General features: G+C 39.6%; 1 protein-coding gene across 4 annotated transcripts in view; it reads left to right on the forward strand.

The window, feature by feature from the left end:
• The window catches only part of WARS2 (tryptophanyl tRNA synthetase 2, mitochondrial), a 48,817-nt gene that overhangs the window by 19,439 nt on the left and 5,854 nt on the right, over nucleotides 1-23,524 (forward strand). For 2 of the 4 annotated variants that reach the window (XM_068957336.1, XM_009685167.2), the window contains exons 2-5: nucleotides 3,712-3,969; nucleotides 17,099-17,179; nucleotides 18,989-19,074; nucleotides 21,801-21,919. In XM_068957336.1, the coding sequence (XP_068813437.1) occupies nucleotides 3,712-3,969; nucleotides 17,099-17,179; nucleotides 18,989-19,074; nucleotides 21,801-21,919 (544 nt within the window). The remainder of the gene's footprint in view (nucleotides 1-3,711; nucleotides 3,970-17,098; nucleotides 17,180-18,988; nucleotides 19,075-21,800; nucleotides 21,920-23,524) is intronic. The other 2 variants (XM_068957341.1, XM_068957358.1) reach the window with 1 other exon arrangement.

A 23,524-nucleotide genomic window follows, 5' to 3' on the forward strand; every position in this document is an offset into this window, starting at 1 on the left:
AGATCCAGCTTAGCTTGGTTTTCATTATTGGGTTTACTTGTTTCTGCAAATTTCATACTTTAGGTAATTGCTGAACTTGGAGTCAGTATAATATTGCTACAGTTTGTTTCTCTCATTTAAGTGAATATTTATCGCTCATGTACTGAGCAAACCTTTTATAAATAGTTGTTTAATGGTGTTTGCATGTTCAAATATTAAAGATGTTATTCTTACCTTCACAGGTATACTCTTCTTTTCTAGATAGAGAATTTTATTCTCTCTTTATATTGTGTTCATGTTACATTGTGCTTGGGTGTTTTACTTCCAGCATGCAGAATGTCACCAAATGCTAACTTATACAGTATAACAATAAACCCCCCTTTAATTAGCTCATCCTTATTCCTCAAATATTTGGAATTGGTGCAGAATTTGAACGTGCCATATATATTGAGGCATTGATGTACTGTATTTTCTTGGTGAAAAGCATTCTCAGACTGCCTAAAAAATGTTTCTGCTGTGTTTGTACCCTGTATATGAGTATATTGCCCTCTAATTAGGGGAGATAATTTTGCCAGTACATCTGTTAGGTTCATGTTGATCTCCAAACTGAGCAGGGATGTGGGAAGAGGAAAAAGCAGATAGTGAACATGTCATGGGAAGCATATGAAGCAGTAACTGGGATTGCAAGAGAAAGGAGTTTGTATAACTTGGAACTGAAAAGATTTTTACATAGAACTGTTTTGCACAGGCTCAGCGTGCCAGCTGTCCTTGGGTCAACGTATTGGTACACGAGCCGACGTGTGCTGACTGCACAGAGGTCCCAGGGAAAAGAAGCAATAACATTATGTCTCTATGATTTCACTTCATATAAAATATCTCTGCATTTCAAGTGATGTTGCCTTTGTCTAGACTGCAAGTGAAAGATGTGCAATTTCTGCAGTGTCGTTTATCTCAATCATCTTAACAATTTATTTCATGCATGTCCATGGTGGATTTTTAGAACGCTTTAACTATTTTAATAGTGCCGCCAGGAAACATATTCTGTATGAAGTCACTGGAGTCAAGGCAGTAGTAGCCTACTTACCATATGCAATTTTCTGTACCTCTTTGGTGTCTTGGCATACCGTGTGAGAGCTCTTCTGGGAGGCAGGGGGTGGGCAGCAACAGATAGAGGATGAAAAGAATACAAGGGCACTAAAGGGATGTAAGCATCAGGAGAAAGAAAAATCAAGAGTTGGACATAAGAAGCTATTGACCATTTGATTCAACAGAGCTATAAATGGGTGCTGGAAGGCAGGCAGCACTGTGGGAGGAAATAGAGGTGGGAAGCAGCATCAGGATTTGAACTGAGGGAGGGAAGGCAGGGAGACGAGAAGAGGAAACGTGCTCTGGCAAAACAGTTTTGCAATCTCTGTGGGTGTGGAATGCCATCTCAGTGGTCATCTTTTTGTAACCTCCTTCTCTTCTTGTGCTCTTCCTCCTGCTGCTCTTTGAGCACAAGGAAATTGAAAGATAAATGTACCTGTTAAGTACCTGTTGCATTGCCTAGCTAGCAGCTGCTCTGTGTCCTCAGTAGTGTAAGCATGGCTCTGAGGCCTGGTACATCCTCAGCTCATCACGTTTCTACAAAACTTCATTTTATTTATGCGTGGTGAGATTCTTTATGCCTCCTTCTCCATGTTAACAGGACATTGGCTTTCCTGCTTGGGCCAGCTAGTAGCTTAGTGGGAGGTTGGGGGTTCTGCAGGTGGTGATAAATGCTCTGATACAGTCTCCTTGGAAAAGAAGGGGTTAAACGGCAAACAAGGAATTGAGCAGCGCAATTTCGTTTTTTGAGTAATAGAAAGCATGGCTGGGCAAAGACTGGAAGATGGGGACTGGGAGTTAGAGTTGCAGTTGGAGTAAATACTTTACTTTTCACTGCAGTGTGTGACTGCCTTGCAGCTACTGTGCTGGAGGCTCTCCAAGAGCATTTAGAAGCTGACTCAGGAACATACCTAGAAGTGAAGCAGATATTTGAGATATAATGTATGTGGAGGAGTTACCACCTGGATTTAAATCTGTGGGAGCTTAGCTGAGCGGGAGAAATTAGCATGGCTGCTAGCCCAAGTTTGCTCTTACCTGTCAGCGCACACACTTACACAATGGATAAGAAAATTGGCTTGATCTGAAAAACAGGCTTTTTTTGAGAGCAAAGAGAATTTTTAGGCAAATTTTCAAGGAAATGAGTTAGGCTTTTCTGAACTACAGATCCTTTACGAAAAAAGAAAAAGATCAAACCTGTTTCTATTCCAGTTGGAAATACTCTCTCATTATTTTTTCCTGAATCTGTCCAAGTCAGAAAGAATCAAAGGAACACAGTCAATTTGAAGTCTTTTTTTTTTTTTTTTTTTTGTTAAAAAGTTAAAAATAATGGTACTTGGCCTTGACTCTTACTTCCATTTTTTTTTTGTGGTTTCACAGTTGCATGACTCTCCTCCTCCCCCATGCATTTATAAGAGATCCACAGAATTGGAAATGGACTATATCTACAAATAATTTATCTCCACTTTGTTTTAGATGTTACTTGTAAAATAAGCAGGGAAAAAAAATCATGCAGCCTTAAGTATAATGAAGGTGATGGTCTCAAGCATCAGAAGCTGGCAGCTTGTATTGTGTAGCTTTGTCATTGGGACTCCCTGTTGAGTTTGGTGGAACCCGGGTTTCCAAGTCCGGCACTCTTGCACGTTCTTAAAACTTGGCATGTAACAAGCATTTTCACATAAAACATTGATGAATTGCTTTCTGGGTATGATGGAATTCTTTGGAAAGGCCTGGGGGGGTAATAGATCAAACCTTGACAGCTTGAGGCTCTGAGAGCTTGGTCAGATGGAGGTCTGGGATGCAGGAAAACAAACTTTCCAAGATGGTAACTGTCACTTAGCCAAGCTATACATGTTTTAAGGTTTTTTTTTTTTTTTTTAAATCTTTGCTCACAACCTTAGTTTCTTAATCCTTTTTTTGCTGCTTCTCTGTGAACTGTCTCCAGATGTTGACATTTTCCTGATATTGATGTGTCCACAGTTATTCCAGGTGTGATCCTGAGCCATGCACTAGTGATGGGTGGCAATATTTCTTTATAGACCCTTGCTTAGAAACTCTGTACTACTACCAACATGGGTAGTTTCAGGACGTGGATAATCTCTTACGTTATTCTTTGACCTTTGGGTCAAGGACTAGAATCTTTCCAGAACTACCTCTAGCAAGTCTTTTCAGCTAGAATAAGATTTCAGCATTTGTGGGAGTTAAGATGGCAATCTATTTGAGTATTGCATATGTTTATAACAAAAACGATTGAATTCCTCTAGGCTGCTTCTGTAGCAGAATGGATAATGTACTAAGGAGAAACGTACAGCTTTGGAGCAAAAAAGGAAGAAAGACTTTACTGCTTGGTTTCTGAGACTTGTTTGTCACCAATCTCGTTTACAGCTATGTTTGTTTGCATATGCAGTCTGATAGCTTAAAACTGTCTTACTCCAGAGAGACTGATGACTAGAGTAAAGGATTTTGGTTGACTTGCTGCAACTATTTGTAGGCCATCCTGAGCTAGGAATTCTTTTTTTCTTTAATATGTTAATACATGACAAGAGGAAGGATGAGACACACACATAAGCAAGGCTTTATTAATGACTTAAAATATAAAATAATCTATCAAAACTTGCGTGTGTTAATTCTACTAATGCTTTGTAACAGAGTGTTGTTGTGGATCGGATTTTCTCTGGTATTCAGCCAACTGGGACACCTCATCTGGGCAACTACCTTGGAGCCATCCAGAATTGGGTGAGGCTGCAGGAGGAATCCAGCTCAGTGTTGTACAGCATAATGGATCTGCACTCTCTCACCATGCCCAAGGAGCCAGCTATCCTGCGCCAGAACATACTGGACACCACTGCTGCCATCCTTGCCTGTGGTATTGATCCAAAGAAGTGTTTCCTGTTCCGACAGTCACTGGTTAGTGCTCTTACTATGTTAGATTTATTTCTTATTGGGTTGGTTTCCAGACCTATTAGCTGACTTCAGATACCTTATGCTCATTCGCTATCTCTTTCATGCTGGTTGTCCCAGAAAATGTTAGCTATGTTAGATTTCAAACTCCTCCCTTGCTGCTATTTTGAAGAGACTGGAAACCTTGATCAGGAAGTCCATTTATGGATAAGTACATCTTAAATTTAGCAAGCAGAGCTATAACCTTGTGTGCTTTGAGTCATACCTTCAAAAGACCAATGAGGAGTTCATTAATTTAGCTCAATGAGTCTCACTTTGATCATAAAAGTTTAATTTGTAAATGTTTAAGTGTAGTCTATGTAACTATAAAGGCAAATAAAACATGTTTCTATATTCTTGTATCAGCACTTATCGCTTAATCTGCTAGCTGCACGCTGTCTCCTGCAGATAACTGGCATGATATGTTTTGTGTCATCTCGGTCATAATCACTGAGTACTTATGTCTTCTCTGAGACTGTTACCCTTCTTCCTCATAACCTCCTTTTCCTATATACCTTTTTCTCCATGATTTCATCATTCATATGTGAAATATTTGCTGCTTCTCTTGATGGCCTGCCCTCCCTCCCTCCCGAGGGGTACTGAGCCTGCCTTCCTACTACAGTTCGGTTGGCATCTCTACTCTTCTGTTGGCCTACTCTGTCGCATGCTGCGTTGTCCTGGAACACAACTTTTTCTTGTCTGATTAACTTTGTGTAACTGTCTCTAAACTGGTCAACTTCTCTAATTTCCCAAAGAGGCAGATGTGTCATTGCTTCTGTGGCAAAGATAGTGTGCAGAGGGTCTGAATTTTATCAGTGAGAGACACAAGCCAGTTACATTCCTCCTTTGAACCTCCTTTGGCTCTTTACAGGCAGAGTTTCCTAGGGATGTCAAACTGATAATGACAGTCTCACCTCCATATCCTTGATGGATATTGAAGTGATGAAGACGGGTACACTTCCTCATTCACTTTTCACTATATTAGAAATCAATCTAAATAGATTAGTACAGAGTTCTACTGGAGATATGTTTAAATTAATTTAACCTTGTTTAAATCTGTTTATCTTTTTAAATAGGTTATTAACTTGGTTTTAACGTGACTGAACTCTGACTTAACCTCATTCACAGTGAGGCTGACATTAAACTAGAACAACTTCAAGTTGATACAGTACAAACCAGTCTGGGGTTTTGTTTTTTCTTGTTTTCAAGCAACTGAACAAATTCATTATTAGCAACACAGGATCAGTCACTGTGTATGCGGACAAGGACTCTTAAGCCTAGAAAAGAGACAATTTGCAGGTAAGGGTTAGAGAGGAATAAAGTAAGGTTTATAAAACTGCAAGTGGTATGGAGAAAATAGGAAACAACTCTTCTGTCCGCTGAAGCATGTGAACTAACAGATATCAAACTAAACACATGGTAGATTTAGCACAAACAAAGCAATGTTGTATTTCATGAAGTTCACAATTACAGAACTACTTGGCACAGGATACAGTGCATGCTAATATGTATATGGATTCAGAAAAGGACTGGGCAGATTAATGGAAGAAAAATCTGTTGAGAACTCTTACATACTTGAGGTACCACCTCTGGATCAGAAAGTGCTGCAACCACAATTAACCCATGCTAAGAGAGTAGGTATGCTTTTCTGCTCTTTCTTAGGCATCCCCTATTGATTGCCGTCAGAGACGGCTATTTGATCTGACCCAGTGTTGCTATTATGTACTTTTGAGTCTAGAAGATGAACTACTGCTGTTCCAGGTCTTGTTCAAGCCAACATGCAGACTCCCCTTGATGTCAGCAGATAATCATTGAAGATCTTACATTGCAGTTAGCCACAGAAAGCCAGTTATGCTTTTTGCAGTATAATACTGAAGGAATTGAGTCTTTGAGTTCCCCAAGAGAAAGTATCAGACTCAGAAGGTGAAGCGAGGGCAGGACTGAGATGCTTCTATAGAATCAGTACAGTCACCAGCCAATGACAGTTTTAGCTAGCTAGACTTGAAGAATATTCAACATTTTTATACTTTATCAAACAAAATTTGCCACCAAAGATGGACTATGGAATGGACTACCTTTTATCTGAATTTTTCTGGGTGTCCTTGTCTGTCCAGATGTAATGGTTTATCTTCTCATTTAATCTAAAGCATTAAATACTTGTTTTCTGTGGGCATTGACAGATGTCCTGAACCATATGCATGCTAGTACTTACCACACGTGTATCAGTACAATTTTGTCACACTGCAAGCAGTTGTTTGTGTAATTCAGACTGTTTTAGTAATGCTTCAGGCTGAAACGGTTTGTTGACTTCCTGAAAAAAAGTCTATTTAAACTGCATGTGCCATTCAGGTATACCTAGAGATTCGCTCTGGTCTGTTCCAGCTGTATTGGCAAGGCCAGAGGCCTAGGTTTCTCTGGAGGCAATTCAAAGAAATCTCTTTGTGCAGCTCTTGATGTGAGGAAAGGAGACAGGAACCTTGCTAATGTGATTATTGCTTTAGTATGATAATGAAATCATAAGTTATGAAATCATAAGTTATGGAATGACATATAGGGAGCTCAATGTGTCTAGGAATAAAGGTGCAACATGGATTGCAGCTATTGGTTATCAAGAAAGCTTATTGCTTGATTTTAGATTGGTAACCGATCTGTTTTTAAAAAGGAGGTGGCCTCTCCTCGTCAGTCACTGCAACAGTCGGTTTTAAATCACCAAAAGCAGCTATAAATAATGACTGGAAGCACCCTGGTTCTGCAGCAGTAATAGCAGAATGAAATTGTTGCCTGATCTCTAGCGACTTTGGCTGCAGAACTGCAGAAGTATACAGGTGTTGGTAAGCTCCCGTTAAGGGAATTGCTTATGTAGTCACCGCTGCAAGCGCTCCTATGTCCTTTTATTTTCTCTGGATCAACCTGAGCAAGAGTGGTCTAGAATCACTGATGAGGGGTTTTGCTTTGTTTTTGGCTTACTCTTTGTTCTCTCTTTCTATTGCTGCTTGTATTGCTTCTCTGGAATATGTTTGCCACATGTGAAAAATATTGATTACTGTGTTTCTCAAAAGGCATGTACATTTGGTAAGGTTTTCCCTGTCAGTAGGCTTTTATTTACAGCAAAATTTTTGCAGATCCAGTCTCTAATCCAGAGCTGTCTGAAATATCTACCTCCAAAGTTTTCCCACGTTTTATCATTCTTTCCATTACAAGCAGGAGACAAAAGGCTGAACAGTGTTAGGCAAGATGGACTCCTGGGAGAAGAGCGTGTGATGAGAACAGATACCTCTGATATTTACAATAGATCCAAAAGGAGCTGCAATAATAAGGATAGAGGTGAAGGTGCCTTTAGCCTTAGAATTGATTACAGTGATGTCTTTGCCTTGCAAAAAAAAATAAAATGAATATTAGAGGAATTTTGCATAGACTGAGTTTTATCATGTTGCTTACTTGGAGGTTATATGGCCTCTGTTCTTGTATATAGCCAAGTTATCTGTAAACAGAAAGTGCTGTTTACTGAAAATTAGGTTTGTACACTTTGAGATCTAGCATTTGTAAGTGACAGTTTTTCATAATGTACATAAACAGAAACTTAATGGCTGTCTGAATATTTGGCCTCCATAAATAACTGTTCACCATATATCAACCACTCATATAACCACATACAAACTTGATCTGCAGTTCAGGGACGTGGTGGCTAGAAAGAGTAGATGATGATAAACTGAAAGTATTTGGAAGCAAGAATGATGGCAAATGTTTAAGGTAGTGTTTGAAACTGCACTGTCTGTGAAGGGTTATAAACAAATACGTCTAGGTAAAGTAGTTAGGAAAACAGGGAGTTAGGGAGTAGTTGGACAGTAGAATGAACTCCCTTTGAGAAAAGCCATGTTGTTACAACTTAGTTAATGATTTCCTCTTTAGTAGGAAAACAAGTCATAGAAGAGCAATACTTTCTGTAAAAATAAAAATAAATGGATATTTCAAAATTGTACATTTTGCTTTGGAGCACAGATGCAAGTGAATTGCTAGAAAACCTCTCTAAATTGTAGCGAATGAACATTGTTTTCAGTACATACTTCTCAGTAGGGGTATGATACCCTCTTTGCTCTTGGAGAAAATAATGTCAGGATACACTTTGAGAAGGCTGTCTTTGCCTACCAGGCATCAATGAGAAGTAACAGAATAATGACATATACAACGTATTCTGAGAATACCAGAAGGAAGAGTAAATACATGCCTTAAATTGTGCCATAACTGATAAAAGCTGTGACAATTGGCTTTTATGAAGTGCAGAACACTTTGTTAAAAGACAAAAAGCACTACGGAGGGGGGAAAAAAAGCAGTCTGCACACATGCTAACTTTACATGGTGTAACCTGCTTTCATTGATTCCTGGTGGTTACAGTACACATTTTTGTTCTGAGCCATAACCATCTTGTGTCTCATCTACTTCACAGACAAAACAATTTTAGGAGCTGCTCCTACTTTTATGTGATTGCAGGCTATTCTTCCTTTCCCCGGACCTGTCCTATTAGACTCATGCTGGATGTCCCAAGAGAAACTAAAATTCCATCAGAGGGTTCAGCAGACAGTGGCTGATATGGTGCGCTAACACTTCTTTGAGGAGTCCTGTGGATTTTTTTTTGTTTTTTGGACAATTTAAAATTCATTTTCTAGGCAGAAAATTACAGTTTTCACCCTTCTAGATGGAGTGATTCATTTTTTTGAGTATAATCTGCTGCATTATTCTTGTAGTGTGCAAGCAAATTGAAGCAGTAACTCTGGGAGGTGGGAATTTGCCGATGTGTCTTGGCCTTAATTCCGAAAGCCAAATTATGACAATTTAAATGTGTTCACTGCTATTATTTTACAGAAGTATCCAGCTGCTGTGTTTTGTGTCCAGCATCATGGGTTATAAATTCATTAAAGTACATTAATCTATTGTACATTGAGAGTACATTGAAAATGTCCTCTCATATGGCTGTTTAATTCAGAAAATTATTCTGCTTCTCCCATCCTTCTCTTTTCTCCCCCATAGGCCTGGGACAGGCCTAACTAGAGCTCAGTGGGAAGAAAAGTCACAGTTCAGTTGGATTTTTTTTTTTTTCTTTACATATTTACCTGGTTCATTTCATACTATTATGTGTCTTGTCTTTATACTCCTCCCTCCATCAGTCTTCTGGGCACTTCAAATAATTACTCAAACAATATTGTGAGTTAGACTCTTATGTTTCTGAAAATAAGTTCATTTTATTTAAAAAAAAAAAAAAAAAAAAAAAGGAGGAGGAAAAAGGGTGCCTGGGCCAAATGACTCTGCTCTGTCTGGGTTTATACTGGTCTGATTTCAGTAGAGATATTCTTGGTCATGCTTCCTTGGGGAAAGGAGAGTCAGATCCTATTTCTGCAAGTTTTTCCCAAATAGTAAATGAGCCTGAATTATTAAATCAATCAAAGATAATAGTGAAAGCTGTAAATAATGGTGGATCTACCAACAATAACTTAAGAACTACCCTTGGACTTAACATAAATTAAGCAATATATTGAATTAGATATTGCCTTTGTAGCCATGAACTTATTTCACCCATTTGAATTACTTTTTTGAATAGGAATTTGGGATACCATATCAAATTTTCTATCATAAAAATACCTCACTGGGTGCTTCAATGCTTCAGTTACTATGTGAATTTGGTTTAAGAGCAGTCTAACTTCTCTTGTCCGTGGCTTCATTATTTTCCCTAGCTTTATCATCAGGCGTTACCAAGTATCTTGAACATACTGCTTCCAGCCTTAAGCTTTGATAAATCTTTCCACTTATTTGAGAAAGCACTGCCCACCATTTATCTTTCTAGTAAAGAGCCTCTTGAATTTTTTCTGGCATTTTGGAAGCACTAGCTGGTACTTCTAGGGGAGATAAAAACCCACAAAAACGTTTCTCCTCTTTGGAAATTTAGGACACGTTCCCTTCTGTGTTCAGATTTATTCTAGTATGCAGCTATCCAAATTACCTCCACAGACCTGCTTATTTGTGTTCCCTGCATTGTCAAAATCAAAACTTTGAAACTTACTCCGCATGTAAAGCGTAGCTGTAATGAGGTTAAACTGCGAGGGGGAAGTGGAGTTGACGCAACAGGCATAGTGCAAGTTAGCAGCCCCTTGGAAAGAAGGGCATAGGTTGCAACTTGAGGAAATCCGTCTCGAAAATGAACCGCTAAGCCTCTCTCTGCAGAAAGCCGCTTCAGCCACTGACATAATAAGCTTCAGAAAGCTCAGTTCCAGTGTTACTGATTTACCTGCTTTGATTTGTGTATGGTATCCATGCATTTCGTGGGTAGTATCCATGAGTCTCATTGCTTGCTGACCTCCTCATCTGTATGTCTTGGCCTGAAAAGTTGTCCATAACGGCATGGACTAAGAGTAGCTGTTGGTTTCCCAGGTATATATCAGCTAATGTGTCTGTGGCCAGGCAGCAGCAGTAATCACGCAGTAGGGACAAGCTAGGATCAAGGACAAAGTAATAGAACTGCAGAGAAAAACGCTGAGGTTTTATTTCAGCATGTAGCACCCAGAGGTGATCTGAGTGTAAATTCTGATCCGAGTTTAATAATGCCAAGTGCAGGTTGGGAGTGGCAAATGGCTGCATACGCACAAAACTAAGAAGCTGTTTCTCTGTAAAGAGAGGGTACAGGGCACTCAACCAGGTGAACAGACAGACATGTTTGGTCATCTAGGTAACTGGTAGTATAATTTTAAGTGGTCACCACTGTTAAAAAAACAGAGGGCTTTGTTCCCTTTTAAAAAAGGAATCTGACTAGGTAGACTCAGGCTTGTCAGCCCATAAGGAAGCAGTGGCAGTAATTCGTTCTGAAAATGACTCTTTGGCCAGTCGCTAGCAAGTCAGATTACGGGGAGGCTTAATGCAATGGAAACTGAAGGAAGAAATGTGTCACTGGTCGTAGCAGGGAGATGACCATCTCGATCCTTTGAGAAATTCTGATGGGTTTTACAGACTTGTAAAGGATTAGGGAAGAAAGCTATGTTAAAGTGAGTAGAAGCATAGGAAAAGAAAAAGGGAGAACTACTTGTATTTACTGTGAAAGGCAAATGGTATGATTTGGGCTGTCTGAAAGTGGAGATTCACCCTGCAGATATGGATAAGCTGTTTTGTGAAAACTACTAAATAGGAAATAGTTGGCTTTGTAAGGGAAACAATAAATAGAGGACTTACGAGACTGTTAACTCCTCTCAATATTTTCAGCCAACCTACAGGAAATATTTTCTGAGAAGATAATGTTTATATGGAAAACAGGCTATCATATCCTTTCAGGACACAAAAGTGGCTGGGTTTGACGTGAAGGATTAATGGATTAAATAGCTGTTTTTCAGAGTTACCAATGATTGTGACATTCTCATAGGTTGGTGTGACATACAGGTCAGGAACTGTGACTGGTTGTGAGTTTTACCCATTGGAGATGCAATCCTCTTTTTCTACATTTTGTAGTATTTCATATACTGCAGTTCTTGGGGGAGAGCACTGCTGAGAAGCTGACATCTTTACCGTAGAAGAGTTAAGGTTATTATATAGTCCCCTTGGGGAAGGTGGGGCATTCTGACAAAGCATGTCACTGGTTTAGAGGGTTATGTTGGACAACTTTAAAAAAGCAAATGAAGTTAAGTTCTTTACTAGGCCTGTTATACATAGAATAACCTTAGTTGATTGGAACTCTGTATACTTTTATTTCCTAGGGTTGTATTTAGACTTTGGGTGAACCCTTTTAAAAAAAAAATGCTTCTGACGACCCTTTTTAATGAAAACTGTGTGTAAACGGATGCTTCTATGTTGAAGGTCTTGCAATGGTAAGTTAAATGCTACCAAACACAATAGGACACAACTGAAAATCATCTGAGAGACTGAGTCAAAGACAAGATGTCTTTTCTCTGTTTCTATTTATTGTTCAAATTTACTGGAGGGATTGCCTCCCTTCATATTAGGGAGAAACAAAATTACCGTGAAATCCTTATGAGTGGAAATGCTAGAATCTAACAAAAATGTGGTATTGGGATTGTACTACTAAGCAGGATGATGACAATGATCAGGAGTTGCTAAGTGAGATTATAGAGAAGCTGCAAATTTAAGGCAAGTGTCAACAGTAGTACATTTTAGCTATCCACGTATAAGATCAATGCCTCATCAGAATGAGAAGTGACAGATAAAACTTGTGGATGCTTCCTAGACCAGCCAGTTTTAGAACCCACAAGAAATGACACCGATCTAGATGTGATTTTGGGTGGTGCACAGGACCTAGTTGTTTAGGTTCAGGTTCCTCTCAGTAGTAGCAACCTAATTACACCTGTATTTAGCAGTGTTACCAGAGAGAACTGACTAAATAAATGTAAAGTGCACAAATGTTCAATTTCAAGAAAGGGAGCTAAGTGAAAAGAAAGCCCAATTTTTAAAAATAAATAAACAAAAGGAGCAGTCCAAAAAGCAAGAGGGTTACAGCTAGCCTGGAATGTCTTTTTTTTAAATTATATAAAAATTCAAATTAGATATATGATACCACTCACAGGAAAACAGTGGTTCAGAAAAAGACCCACCCCATGATTCCACAGAAAAATTAAGGAGGCAAAGGAGGCAGTCACAGGAGAAGGATAACTTTTCAGAAATAAAAAGCTTGTCCAAATGAGGAACACAAGAAAGCATGTGAACTTGGCAGGTCCCCATCTTTAAACAAACAAAAAAAAAAAATTAAAGGGACTAAAAAAAGAATTTGAGAAGCGCTCTACAAAGGATTCTCAAGGTGATAGCAAAGAGATCCAAAACCAGGAGGTCAGTTACATCAAACCATGGAGGTTTTTACACCAGAAACCAGGAGGTCAGTTAAGGAATCAGTGGGGCCCCATAAGGAAGGAAGGTGTAAGAGACCGTTAGGGATGCTAAAGCCTTAAGAGCAAGGCTCAGTTCTTGGTGTTGGACTTCACTGCTAAAGATGTTGGTGGGATTGCCACATTCTATGCATTCTGTAGCAGATCAGAAGAGCTAGGTCAGGGTAATGTAAATATAAGGAACTATTAGAAATAGACAATTCAGATGTCAGTCAGTAGGACCAGATGACATTCAACTGAGAATCTGAAAAAAAACTCAGATGTGAACTGGCAGAACTGCTGGGCAAGATGTGCAGTCTACCACCATAAATGGTCACTGTGCCAGAGGAACGGTGGATTGAAGTCATGTTGGCGATCCACAAGCAGAGCTCTAGATGGGATCCTGGAAGTGACAAACTGCTGATTTTGACTTTAATCTTACCAGAAATGATAGAGTCCATAACAAAGAATAAGACCCTGAGTGCATGAAAAAGAACCAGCAATCTATTAGGAAAGAGTCAGTATAGCGTCTTTAAAGGGAAAACCTGTTTCACTAACTTCCTGGAGTTCTGTGCAGGTGTCAGTAAGTGTGTGGATAAAGAGGATCCAGGAAACATAATCGATTTGGGTTTGTTAAAAGCCTTTGACAAGATTCTCTATCAAAACTTATTAAAAAACATGATATAGGAGGAAAGGTTCTTCAGTAGACTACAAGCTGGCTGGAGAGTTAAAAGTCAGTAGGGTATAGTGATCACCCTTTGGAGTGGAGACACTGAGGGACAATAGTTAGGTCCCTCAGGATTCATGCCGGGAGCAGTTTTAGTCAACATCTTCATTGATGACCTGAAGAAGGTAGTGAACAATGATATCTCCAAGTCTGTGGACAATGCTAATCTCTTTCAGGTAGTCAAATGCTATGCCAGGGGAGAAGAACTTCAAAAGGACTCATAAAGCTGAGTGGGTGGGCAAATTAGTGGTAGAAGAGCTTTAAATTTAAATTGTCTAGGGAAAAGTAATCTCAACCTTGCTTACACAATATTGAGCTGAGTCACAACTCATGAAAGAGGTCTTGGAGTCGTCATGGGCAGTTCTCAGAAATCATCGGCTCAGTGCAAGTAATGTTCAAAAAAGCCAATGATACGTCGTCATCAACATTTCATCATCAGGAAGGGTGTTAAGGACAGGTAGTGGTATCGTCCTGCTGCTCTATAGAACTATGGCATGCCTGTATTTTGAACACTGGGTAGAGCTCCAGTCTCTGCATCTCAAGAAGGAAGTAGTGAATTAGAGATTATACAGGGAAGGGGAATTAATGCTGCAAGGGATGGAGCAGCTAGCTGCCTTAAAAGGAAAGACTTAAAAGTCTGGGATGTTTCAGTTTGGAAAGAGAAGGCAGAGGTGTAAATGCAGTCAAGGTTTACAAAGTAACAAAAGCAGTGAATAAACTGAGTGTGAAAATGTTCACCAAACCTGCAACAGAAGAACTAGGTGGCATTTGAAACTAGTAAACAAGAAGTTTGAAATAGGTAAAAGAAATAGGTGGTACTTTACACACCAGGTTTGACCTTCTGGAGCTTGTTGCTGTACGAGATTGTGGAGCAGACAGTATTCAGCAGGTTCAAAAAGTTTGTCCAATAGCTTATCTTAATTGTGATCCATTGCAAATGCTCAGTGCCAGAAAGGAGATTTGGCAAGGTCTTTATTTTGTTGGTATTATATACATCTTCATTTCCTTCAGTTTCTCTGGATACCAAGCTGTCCAATCAAAGTGACAGAGTAGGGCAGCTTAATGAGTAGCCACCTTTCAGTTGATGCACCAGTTACATTCCCCTCTTGCCAAGAAAAACACAGTAGCCTAAACCATGATTTAGTCTGATAAATGATTTGTGGTTTAAGCTAGTACCTTCTGCTACACAGACCAACTTAGTCAGTTACTGCAGTTCTGAGGATAAATGTTAACTCTTTAGGCTGCGGTACTAAACTTGTTTCCAACAGAAGTCCATACCCTTCTGTGCACTCTTACTTTTTTCGCCTTTTATCCGTCTCTTTCTTCACAATATTCGGTGCTCTTCTCGCCTTGCTTAGGAAAGACTGTGTATGTTTGAGGATCAGAAGTGGATATAACTTGCTTAGAGCCAGAACTGCAAATAAGACTCAACAAATATTGTTTAGATCACTTAGTGTTTTGGTAACTGATGTAATGTCAAAGCCACTGGTGCAGTGAAACATGCGTGCAGCCTTGGCTGTGAAAGCAGCGTCCAGCAGAGTCAGATCAATGACTGCATATCTTTTAAAAGGAGTCCTTGTCAACGCAAGTGCAACAGAGCACCATCTCCTCTCTGTCCGTGACTAGAAGAAAGGAATGAGAAACTCTACACCTGATGGCTATTCCTGCTAAATGAAATAGGGGTCTGAGCTGAGTCATTTTCATTCAGCTAGTTTAGTCTGTGTATCTTGCAGAATGTTGCATTTGGTGCATCTTGCTGCACTTTGCCTTGTACACAAAAGACTGCAAGTGGAATAAGTATGAGGAATTAAAAAGGTTGCGGGGATGGTAGAAGGAAGGGAAAGGGAATCAACTTGGAATATTTCATATTGGGCTGTTCTCTTGAGGTCAGATACTTCTATACAGCACTGACAACCAAAATGGTCTGGTGACTACTAACTTAGAAATGACTAAATTTAAAATGTGACAACAAAGGAATGGCCATTATCAAAGCCTGTAATTCTTACTTGTTAACAAACACTTTTTACTACCTTCCCCTGAGTTGTTAAATCATATTGCAAGCGTGAAGCTTTGGACATCTTTGAGACAGTTAGCATGTTCTTCAACATCCAAATCTGCCAATATTGAAAGGAGTGAATGAAACGTGCAAGCAAAGGAGCAGAGCATGTATCATCATTGTTCTTTTGATGATTGTGTTATGTATAGCTAACTAGCACCAGACGAAAACTGCTGAAAAGAAACTAGAGAGTGTGCATCAGCAATCTGTGGTAAAACATAATGCTTGCCTGTCTTGCTAATCCTAAAATAAATACCAGAAATACAAAATCTGCAGGGTTTATGTCAAGAATCCAAACACGTTGAAATATGGGTTGTTACACAGCACGTTTCTTATCTCTGCCTGTAGCAAGTCTTCCTCTTAGCATGAAGAGGAGGGAAATCTGAAAGTCTTTAAAAATCACAGAATCACAGAACAGTTGAGGTTGGAAGGGACCTCTGGAGATCATCTAGTCCAACCTCCCTGCTCAAGCAGGGTCACCTAGAGCATATTTCCCAAATCATTCTATCTAATGTGTTTCTGAAACAGTTAAAATTCCACAGTTCCTACATTTCCCCTAAATGGTTAAATGAAGCCATTTGTGTGAGCTCAAATGGCTCCTCAAGAGCTCCTGGCTCTCTGCCTTTTAAACCCACCCTTGCAGCAAAGCCTATGTAGAGGCCTGATCCTTTCCTTTCGTCTGCAGATCAGTATTCATCTGACAGTATTGCAGAACTGAGGGACAAACTAATCCACAATTCAGGCTATGCTATAAAAGTCAACACGTCAAAAACTCCTGGTGTTATCCTGGGTCAGTGAAGTAACTGCTCCTGCCCGGCTGGTGGCTGCCCTCAGCTGCAGCCTTGTGGAGCAACCTTGGTCTTTCTGTTCCCTGACCGCTAGCTTCGGCTTCTGCGAGGGACCTGACGGTAATTCTGCTGCCAGATGCGCTACAGCATGGCATAGCTCAGGCAAGGACTGGGGGCCCAAGCCTAAGCTGAAATGAGGCTCCTGGGCCCGTGGGAAGGGTGTGGATGGAGGGGCCAGGTGAGACAGCTCAGGACCCTGATGCAGAAGAACTGAAGCTTGGTAACTGTGGGGTTTTACAGCAAAATAGCATTGGCACTGAGAAAGGTAAAGTGATTCTGTAACCACACACTCAATGTGCGGGGATGCTATGACATGCTGGCCAACAGTTAAGTTTTCATGCAAGTTCACTTCTGCTATTTCTAAAGCATTTACTTTCTTTTTTGGAGTTGGAGTAGATAGGAGGAGGACATTGCCCTGCTGCTTCAGCTATCCTAGCTCACTCAATCAATGCAGCGTCCAAAACTTTCCATTAACTTCTTGTCACTGCTGAACTCACTGAAAAAATGATAGATGAAAATAAACGGTTTTCTAGTCTCTGATGCTATCTGTCTGGTTTTAAGAAAGCATGCATATAAATGCAAAAGATTAAAGTACGTTCTGATTTTATACCTCCAGGTTCCTGAGCATGCAGAGCTTGCCTGGATTCTTGGGTGCTTAACTAATGTGCCACGTTTACTACGCTTACCCCAATGGAAGGTATGATCAATTTAATAGATTGGAAGGGAATGTATGGGAATGGAGTAGGAGAACTGTCATCTTTGAAACACCTCATTATCTGTGAAGTACCAACTGTACCTTGGTTATCCTTGCTATATGGTTAAGTATTTCTTTAGTCCTGTTGCAGGAGGAGGAAAATGCGTTTTTCCAGGTCTGTTGCTATCAGTGCATGCGTTCCTTTGGAAGACTACAGGATAATATTTTGGCAGATACTTGCAGAAGCGATACTAAATGGGCAGGATTGTTTAATTGGTTTTATTAAAATGAACTTGTTAAAACGCTTGGAGTTACTTCAAGACTTATATAATGATAGAAGTGAAAAGCTACTAGACACTCCAGGGGAAGAATTGAGTCTTTCTGATAAAGGAGTTCCATGAAGAGCTTCTGTTTTTCTACTGAGAAGATTAGCTCTTCTATAGGTTTTTTTGTGAGATGGTGCAAAAGAAGCTTATGTTGCAAAAAGGAATGCAAAAATTATAAATATTAAAAAGACGCTGAGTGATTGCATTAATGCGCCTTAAAATGTTTGCCTTTATAAGTTTCAAATGCTTAACTTCTTCATTTTGGTGCTGCATCAGCATTACTGCACCACCTGCATTCTTGCATTTAATTTCCTTGGATTTTATTTTGGTATTTAGTAAGCAGGAAAATCAAAAGGCAGGAGAGAGAAGTATCAAAAAAGGGAAAAGAATCTTAAGAGCAGTTTGGCTTGCAGAGTTCAGAGCAGTCTTAAATACCTCCAGATGTTTTCTTTTTTCCTGTTTTTCTTCTTAATTAAATAAAAACAGTAAAACTTAAATACAGCAGCCAGTGTTAATGCACAGTATAGATTAAAGCCAACCTTTTCAAACCTGAGGTTCTAAAGTTAAGCTCTTAAATCCAGCTTTGTCTGGATTGACTTTCCAAATCTGCAGATAGGTGTTACAGGTGCTATGCTTTGCAATTTCAGTTCCCTGAACTGACACACTTAGAGATGTAGAGAGAAGAGAGGTTCTGTATGAGAGGGCGAGGAAAATCTAAAGGATTTGAATAGTTTTAATGAAATAATTACATTTCTAAGGATTTCAGTGTAATAAACTCTCGTTAAAAGCAAAAAGTAGATATGTCATTTCTCAAACAGCCTGAATATCTGTAGATGTCTTGGTTCAAATGATCCATATCCTATTGTGGTAAAAAAAAAAAAAAAAAAAAACCTTCTGGGCAATGGGTGGATTGCGGGAGCATTGTGAACTAAGGGAGAGAAGGCTGGACTCTGCCTCTCTGGACCTGGGTGCTACTGCTAGCTGTCACAGACCCTCTTGGTGACTGTGGGTAATCACTTCCCTCTATATTTCTTGATCTCTTATCTTTGAAACACAGGTATTAATTAATGCCTTTTATAGCTCTTCTCTAACAGCTTTCAAACTTACTGCTTAAAATACTGTTTAAAAGGTAGGGGTTATCATTAATAAGCGCAATAACCCAGCTATATTGTTCTGTATTTTTAATTATTTGGGGTAGTAAGATTGCAAATAGAAAGAAAGCACAAGCCTATATTTTCTCACTAATAAAATATCAGAACAGTAAAAGAGAATTCATAAAATACAGGACATAAAATGAGACATGTATGACAGCAAGGAGTACGTTCTACGTGGCATGCTTTTCTCTAGAGTTACACAATGAATGAACAGAGTGGTTGAAATCCTTAACACTCAAATTAATCGGATTTCTAATTAATTAAAATCATGGTTGGACTTTGACATCATTAACCAAAAGGGTGATTTCTCTCTGCTCTTCTTTTGCAAACAGATGAAGCGTGCCAGCCAGAATAATGAAGGAACCGTTGGTTTGTTGACATACCCTGTGCTTCAAGCAGCAGATATTTTGCTGTACAAGTAAGAGGCAGAATGTGAGCCCGCAGGCAATGTCTGTTCAGCTGCTTTAAAGTGAACACTCATCAGGTCAACGAGTTAAATTTTTAAGCGAGAGAGCTGAGCGTGATTAGATCGGAAGATTGGAAATGGATGACAGCTTTTTACCTCTCAAGTGACTGGTTGAAATCTAGCCAGGGTTGAAAGCGGCCGCAAAGTCAAAAAGTTGGTCATCACAGACCAATTCTTAGGGAATTCTAACACCTATTGCTTTTCGTTTATGAATATTACATGCTTATGCACGTATATACTTTTTTTTTTTTAAAGCAAGTATGCTGTATTTTATGCAGTGCAGCATAGAGATACTTGAGCTGGCTCTATATGTTATACCTGTGTTATTGTGGAGTTCTGTGTAGGTGGGTTGGGACTGCTGAAAAAGTGAATAATTTAGTGCGTTACTACAGCTCTGCACCTTGTGGAGGACTAGCTCAAGTTTCTCTGGGGTACATACACTACATGACGTAATGAAAATACACCCTAAAGAGGGCCTGGTTACCGAGCATGCCCAAGTTCCTAGCCTAGCTGCTAGAGCTTGTAATGCACTGTCATGAAGTCCAGTTGGATTTTCTAATATGGTTTAGATTGCCTCTGTAACTAAACGTCAGAGATATGTCATTCATATGTCGTATGTTAATTATTTCAGTGTTCTACGTTTATGTACTTTGTAGAATTGTTATGAAGTAGGTAACATTAATATTTTTTGTGACAGAGAAGTAATACAGAGCTCTTAGGAGGGAGACTCTGGGAGGACAGTGTCACCAAGATTAGCAAATTGTTAATCCAGAAAAATATTTCTAGAGAAATTTAATCCTAAGTGATTAGTAGTAGGGGAAAAAAGTAATATCCGAAGACTGGTAGATGATATTTCTAATTCACTTCTATTTTAACTGAAAGTAATGGGAAGCAACCAAAGGGAAGAAGGAATTTGAACATGGGACTCACTGTTTTGAAGATTATTCTAATTTGGTTGACCAGTAGTAATTTGGGGTGGAACCTAGATTTCATCAGAAATCACCTTGCATTGGTTGAGCTCAACCGTGTATGTCTCTTGCATCTCTAATAAGATCCTGTGATTTATCGCTCCATGGTGAAGCCTGTCTTTTGTTTGCTACTGAGTATATTAACAGCAGGCTGTTCAGATGGAGAACAAAGCAAGGAGGTGAAAGAGAAACAATATCTCTTCGAGGAAAATTGGCATAATATCTTTAATGAGAAATGTTTCAATGTAAAAATATAAGATAAGGAACAAGAAACGGGGAGAAATGGAAACACAGGAAAGGAATAGCAGTCAGGAGAAGAATTAAGAGCTGGAGGTGGTGGAGAAATGGTACTAGTTCAGATGAACCAAGGATCAGAGTAAAAGGAAAATGGACAGAAGGTAAATACCTGAGAGAAAGGAATAAAAATAGCAACAAGACAAATATTTAAAAAACAGCAAAGAAAAAGGCAAAGCGACATGCAGAGGCATTTATAAAAACAATATGCTTTCTGTTTAGTGGCAGACTATGTGAATATGGAACCATTTTGGCATGTGGAAACATTTCTTTTAACCTGCTTCAAGTGCATTGATTGTGGTGACTGGTTTTCTTTGTGTTAGTTGTAGGCCACTGTGATTTCCTATTGGCTCCTGTAACTGTTTTTAGATTACCTTGTTGACTGTTCGGTGGGGAATAACAGTGGAGAAATTGATTCCAGGATGTCAGCCCAGTGATTCAGAATAGGAAGTAAGGAATACCATGTTGAACTGAAATTTTCTGGGAGCTTAAAAGATGCATAGTGAATTGTCTTACAGTGGAACATGTCTAGGATTCAGAGCTGAATACCCCACAAGTCTTTAAAAAACAAAAAAAAACCACAAAAAAAACCCCAAAAACACAGCTGGGGGGCAAGGGAGAGTAATCAAAAGCTGGCAAGACTTCAAGTCTGCCTCATCTAAAAGAATCATATGTTTTTAGTGAGGCTGAGTAACTGTGGGAAAGAATCACCAGGGGAAGTAATGGATTCTTCACCTCCTGATGTCCTCAGATGCAGATTATATTTTTCTCCAGAACGGCATCGAGGCTATTGAGCTCAATACAGAAGATCAAATGGTTCTTTGATCCTCACAGTTCAAATCTATGAATGATAACACTTGTGGCAGTAGAAACACTGACCCACATGATATTTATACAATACCAACCCCTGAGGAAGAACCAGTCTCTCCTTCCCTTCCCTTGATAAATCCCCAGTGCTAACTTCTCAACAACAGTTATGTCTTTCTGAGACTTGACAAGGCAAGATGCTTGGACTTTATGCCTTGCTGATCTTTCTTGTGTTGTTCACACACTGCAACGCATGCTCTTTGATCTCTTTAAAAAAAAAAAAAAAAAAAAGCAGCAGGAGATACTACAAAAACCTTTCTTTGAGTTGAGTTTAAAGATTTACTCTTACTGGTATCCTTTACCATGCATGTTTTCATGAAGGGCTGTTTTCACTCTTGGAGAGGTGCTTCACTTCAGCAGAAAAAGCGGATTCATATTTTGCTACAGTCAGTTTGGGATCTTGTTCATACAACGCCTATATCTAGCTGAGACTGAGTGTTTGGGTCAATCTGGCTCTCCGTCATGGCAGGAGCTGTGACAGTCTTGAGTAACATTTCAGCAGAACTAGAGAGCTTTGCTGAGTTTCCTGTGTCTGTCTTTTATTAAAAGGTCGACACGTGTTCCTGTTGGAGAAGATCAAGTCCTGCACCTGGAACTAGCCCAAGATATAGCACAACATTTCAACAAGAAATACGGAGAATTCTTTCCTGTGCCCAAAGCCATTTTAAGTGAGCTGGTCGTGGTTAATTTTTTTTTTCCTTAAGCTGCTGTTCATGGTTGAAGATGGATATAAATGTGTGGAAGGAGTTTCGGGGACCAGAGAAAGTAAACAAGCTGATGGCAAAACAGTGGCAAAGTAAAACTGACATTAGAGGCTGTAAAACTGAACTCCCAAGATGGGCATAGGGCTTTACTAATCCCCAGTAAAGGAACGGATGTGGCATTATGTGGATATTCCAGTTCAGCAGGGGCAGAGGCACTCTGTTACTGCCAGTCAGCCTTGCTTCAAGTACAGGGCCTTTTAAGAGAGGAGTCTCTACTCCATGTTGCTAGTTCAGGAGGCATGTAAGGAACAAGACAAGCAACATTTAGCAGGCAGAATTCTGCAATGTCTGAGTTTACATTACTGTTTACGTTAAGCATGCTATACAGCTTTTAGGTTTATTACTACAGTGCTCAAAAATCCTTTAAGTACACGTAATATATACTTGCTTATTTCAGTAACGGTTTCTTGCAGAGCTTAGACTTTCCATTTTTGATCTTAGTTTCCAGGAGACTTATAAGAAAAAGCTCTTCAAGCGTTTTTGAGCTACAGGGTCATAGGCCGGGGGGTGGGGAGGAGTCAGATGGCGCAAATGGCATGTTTGTTAAGAAACATGAAGAACTGGGCAAGGAAGAAGCATTGCATCTTTGTTGTAAGTAATCTAGAGGAATGCACAGCAGAGACCTTCGCCCCCAAAAGGGCAAGGAGCTCTCACCTTAGAAAAGACAGGCTGTAATAAACCTCTCTTGATTTTTCAAGCCTCGGTGACAAAAATGATGTTAGTCCCAGAGTGTGGCTTAGAGTATACTGGCTTTTACAGACTCTGCAACTTCTAATGAACAGTGGAATGCTAAGTACTGTGATGTAGTGTAGCCTAGAGTGCGCAGCCGAGGACACAGGTGAGATTTTATAAAGATGAAATAAAGCTCAAAATGAAAAAGGAGCTTTTCACCTGCCTCATGATAAGCATACCTTCCACAAGTATTTACAAATCAGTCACAAGTACTAGGTGACTGATGGATATACAAACCAATGACAGGTACTAGGTGACTGGTGGATTACAAACCAATGACAGGTACTAGGTGACTGGTGGATGTAGGGAGTTACTCAGACTTGCCAACTCTAGGCAGCTAAATCACCTGGGCTCCTTCAAATTTAAGAGACTCCTCTGAAGGATTATTTGGAAAAGAGCCCCTTCTGGAGCAGCCTGATTTGTGCTCTGAAAGAGCCCTTATTCCTTCACTGAATACATAAGGAACTGATGGGGAGTATGTGGGTAATTTAGTTGGCTGTATTAGATGTGTGAAAACGACTGGTGTGAATCACTGCCACTAGATCAGTGGTAGTTTGTGCACTTGGTGAATGATGTTTCTTGGCAAAAGACTGAAACGTATTCAGGCATGTAACTTAGTAGATTGTGTGATACCTACATCTCTTTTATCATCTGAACAATATTTTCCCGCTAATGGAGCCCATTAGTTTTTGTTTAAGGAACTCTTGAGAACTAACAGTCCCTATTGATATTTAGGAGAATAACCAAGAGTTTTTGGATGGGAGAGTTTCCTAAATT

The sequence above is a fragment of the Struthio camelus genome, chromosome 1 (genome assembly GCF_040807025.1).
Source record: "Struthio camelus isolate bStrCam1 chromosome 1, bStrCam1.hap1, whole genome shotgun sequence".
NCBI lineage: Eukaryota > Metazoa > Chordata > Aves > Struthioniformes > Struthionidae > Struthio > Struthio camelus.